Source organism: Penaeus monodon, chromosome 13 (genome assembly GCF_015228065.2).
Source record: "Penaeus monodon isolate SGIC_2016 chromosome 13, NSTDA_Pmon_1, whole genome shotgun sequence".
NCBI classification, from domain to species: domain Eukaryota; kingdom Metazoa; phylum Arthropoda; class Malacostraca; order Decapoda; family Penaeidae; genus Penaeus; species Penaeus monodon.
In genome coordinates, this window is record NC_051398.1 from 35,194,425 (window position 1) to 35,199,424 (window position 5,000).

The window sequence follows — 5,000 nt, forward strand, 5'->3', positions numbered from 1 at the left end:
GTTCTACAGCGGCGAATAAACCTCATGAGCCTCAGGGGCAAGTAGATGAGAGCATAAGAGTTGTTGCAGACAAAGGACAGAATGAAATAGAGCTGGATAAAAAAGTTGGTCTTGGGGGCCAGGACAAGAGCGATGAACCTGTAGTACAAGGCGGCGAGGATGCAGATCCAGTGGCAAGACAGCGCAGAGAAAAAGTCAGACAGGTGAGGTGACCTATGGTGGTTTTGCATGCTTGTATGTGTTCTTAATTCTATGCTAAGTGTTTGCAAAATACCTACCATATGTCTGTACATTATGTCAGCTTTTAAACCTTCAGTGATCCAGGAAAGGCAGACAAACTATTATGTTTATTCTAGCGAGATAAGAACTCGTATATCTCTTCGGTAATTATCATTGATAAAGGAAAAAATCAAACCACAATCATGCCAGAGTGCTGAATTTGCAGAGGTTGTACTGATCATTTGAAACTGTGCCACAATTGGCAAATTTTCTTCTTGAAACTTTGATTCATTATGGAAAGTACAATAGGATATTTGTGCAGCATCAAGGGATTGCTGTGACCACCACACTTTGCGGTAGTTTTTTAGTTTGACAGCCATCCAACATTGAAATTATTATTCCTTTGGTATAGTTTATTTCACACAGCAATTTAGTACAAGATAAACTTTGCCTGTAATGATAGAATAACAAAAAATAAAACACTTCACTTGTGGTATTTCCTTTGCAAGTTTGATAAGAAAATTTTGCAACCTGTAATATTTTGCAATACATTTACAGAAAACTGTAATGGCAGTAATTTTTTTAGTTTCACACAGCCATCCAATCTTGCAGTTATTATTCCTTGTTTCAGTTATCCACAATGAAATGTGCATGAATCTCTTGATATTTCCTGTTACAAATGATAGAAGTGAAAGTATATAAAGTGATTGTACCCTTCTGAAAACAAGTCCCTATTACTCCAGCCACTCCTGGGATATGCACATATGAACCATATAAACCAAAAAGTTTCCTAATCTGGGAATCGCCATGGAAGTATTCTATGCGTGATATTATTTGTAATCTGTTTTCTTCATTTCTGACATTTTCTTCTCTATGCAGATTATTTCATGTATTAGTGAGTGTATTTTTCCCTTTGATTATGATAGTGTCATTTTGTGTTGCACAACTTTCTTATCAATTTTCAGAGGAAAGTTGATAAGAAGGAAGGGGAACTGTCTTATTTTCTGTCAATCTACCCATTACAAGCATAGTTACCTTGTATTATATTACTGTGTGGAACTAAAACAGGTATTTGTTACTGATAATGATGCATCATCATCAATCAATCATCATCATCAATCAATCATCATCATCATCATCATCATCATCATCATCATCATCATTCCCTTTCCTGCCTTCTATTTATTTCCTAGACAGGGGGGAAAACCTCCCTGTACCCCTTCTTTATTAGCACTTCATGCCAACTTACAAAAAATTGTGACATTAAGAACTCTGGCAGCATGAGGATGTGAACTTACACTTTGAGTGATGATATATAGCGGATATATTTGTTGTTTTGCGGTAAATAGGAGATCGCTACAGCTGTTTCTGTGTTGTTTGTTATTATATTTCTTATGCTCTATAAGAAGTCAGTATCCATTTCCACATATCTTCGTGCTCTCGGTAACATTACCTTAAAAATATACCCATTTTGCACTCAGAAAGGTTGGTAAACTTTGACCATATATAAGGGTATGCATGCCCAAAGGTGTTCTCAGAGCAGTTGCCTTAAAATTCATTTATTAATTTTTTTTTTTTGTATAAAGTTCCAACTCTAACATCAGCATCAATATATTTATATAAATGTACTACAGTTTTGCACATATTGAAGTTTGTGTTAAAGATACGTTTAAACTAACAAACATTTAATAAATGCATTTTCAGGCAGTTGGTTCATAGGTTCTGCTAGGATGGAGCCTAGACTGGTTCATTATCTGATAAATTTATATGCCATTTAATTTTTTGGAAATGTTCCTTGACTCGTACATATGTACTGTGATTTTAACTGATTGTTTACCCAATTTCAGTTATTTGCATAATTAACAGGACATTTGACACTGAATGCTGAAGTTAGGCACTTATTGATGCATGTACAGCATGTATACATGCCAATGATTTTAGTTTATTAATTTTGTTTACATATATATAGATGGCTTAGCAGTTTACAATTGAACTGCACCTGTCAGTAACTAAGTCCCTAACTGAAGCCAACAAACTTGGGGGATCATAAAGACCTCAAAGGTTTTTATGAACAAAAAAACTTCCTAACCTGGGGTATTTGCCACTAGACCCCTTCCAGGTTGCAGAATTTCCCTTATTATGGGCTTTGATCCTGAACCCCTTTTGATCACTGTTTCTCCCTAGCCTGTGTATACTTTAAGCGATGACTGCACAAATGTCGTAAACTGTACTGCAAATAACACTGGTTCTTGTTAATTTCTTTGTAAAAACATATTAATATATTTCTAGTTATTAATATGATCTACATCTATGTACAGTTGTTTAAGACTTACAATAAAGCAATGGGAATGGAAAATGTCATATACCTAGTTGGTGACCTTTTTATAAATAACTGAACATTGTGCAGTTACTAAAAGTGTTCTATAATTTGAAACTATATATAAAGGAAATTGCAAATTATGACTCTGATTATTTGTAGTATAATATATATGTATATGTAAATTGTATGTATATATATGTATATGCATGTATATATATATGTATATGCATGTAAATATATATATGTATATGTATGTATTTATATGTATATGTATGTATTTATATGTATATGCATGTATTTATATGTACATGCATGTATTTATACGTACATGCATGTATTTATACGTATATGCATGTATATGTATATGCATGTATATGTGTATGTATATGTATATGAATGTATATATATGTATATTCAAGTATATGTATATATAGTTATGTATATGTATATATAAATAAGTATGTGTATATATAAATAAGTATATGTATATATAAATAAGTATATGTATATATAAGCATTTATATGCACATTTGTGTGTATATATATGTATGTATATATGTATGTATGCCAATTGGCAAGAATACATGCCATGCCCACTGTAACACAGGTTTATTTATTGTATTCACACATAGATGGCTCTACAAGTGCTTAGTCATCAAGGGGTCACTTATTAGTCCTACCTTTCTCACCTGTTTACCCTTTTCCATGACTTTTGGAAAGGATCTTTTGCATTATTTCATTGTCTTAAATGTTAACAAGATTTTAATAATACTTTAATAATCATAACATCAATAACAATAATAACAGTATTGATATCAATTGTATTAAAAGGAAAAACGCATTTTCCCGCCAATTCAAGGAATGGGGAAATCAAGATCAGTCAGTAGGGCCTACTGATAGACTCCTTGGAGGCTGAGCACATGTGGAACCATCTGTATGTAACAAAATTCACAAAAACCTACAAGGGACAGAACATAAATCCGGGGTGATTGCGTTAATATGTATATGTATGTGTATATGTATATATATGTACATATGTATATATATGTATATATGTATATATATGTACATTTTACATATTTGTATATATGTAAATGTCTATACATTTATGTATATGTATGTAAATGAATGTGTATATATGTATGTATATGAATATGTATATATATAAATATTTAGAAATGTATATGTATATTTATATAAAAATGTAATTTTATATGCATATATAAATAGGTATATATGTGTATATATAAATTTACATGTATTTATATATGTGTATATGTATATATGTATATTTATGTATATATATGTGTATGAATGTATATGTATATATATTTGTGTATATATAAATGTAAATATATTGTATATGTATATATACATATGTATGTGTGTATGTATATATGTACAGGTACATATATATGTACGTATGTATATATTTGTTTATATGTATATATGTATATATATATATGTGTATTTATGTATATGTATGTGTATAAATGTATATGCATATATGTGTATATATGTATGTATTTGTATGTATATGTATGTATGTGTATATGTATATACATACTTATACACATAATGTTTGTATACATATATGTATATATGTTTATTATATTTGTACATGTATATACATATGTATGTACTCAAGTATATTTACAGCATGTATATCTACTTAGATGTCAGTAGAACATAGCTGAACAAAGTTGAACACCAAGCTATAATCCAAACAGCAGGAAACAGAAATGACTGTAACCACAAACTAACAGGCCTTGCTGACATCTTTTAACCTGATGTAGTTGTGGTTACATTCTCTATTGGTTCAAGGTCTTTTTTGGTTTACCATTATGGTTTGCAAAGTCTTACTGTTAAACTTTCATTAGTTATTATTTTTATCAGAGTAATTTTAAGGGGTCTGAAGCTTTTGGTTAATGTTATACTGCATCTTACATTTTGTTTCGGAATTGCATTTGTTTTGTTGCATATTTATTTGACCTTAAACATTTCAACTTTTTAGCTTTCCTATTAATTGGACTTTATGATAATTACTATCTTTTTGAATGGACTGTATGAATCATACACAGTACAAAGCTTCAGCTAGAATCAACAAACAAAATTTAGCTTTGCCCTTAGTTGAATGCTGGTACTGGTTACATACCACAACAGGAAGTTACCCATTTTGAATCCTCACCATCCATGATTGATATAATATTGCTTTTGTTGAGTGATAGAGAGTTATTTGTATCTCAAGCCAAAAGTGCAAGTATAGTACATTTTAACAAGAGAATAAACCCATTGGCCCGATTCTTCTTTAGTAAATGCTAATTTGCTGTTAGTAGAGTAGAGATTTTCATAACAAAGACAATCTTATATCTACAGCTGTGTCTAAATCTATATTTGTATCTATGTGTATGATATCTATTTTTGTATTTAGTGTCTATCTATTTATAGAAAAATAGATACT

General features: G+C 30.6%; 1 protein-coding gene across 1 annotated transcript in view; it reads left to right on the top strand.

Annotated features, from left to right (window-relative positions):
- The window catches only part of LOC119580261 (mannosyl-oligosaccharide 1,2-alpha-mannosidase IA-like), a 72,055-nt gene that overhangs the window by 473 nt on the left and 66,582 nt on the right, over positions 1-5,000 (top strand). The window contains exon 1 of the mRNA XM_037928303.1: positions 1-203. This exon is cut by the window's left edge and continues 473 nt beyond it. Within this exon, the coding sequence (XP_037784231.1) occupies positions 1-203 (203 nt within the window). The remainder of the gene's footprint in view (positions 204-5,000) is intronic.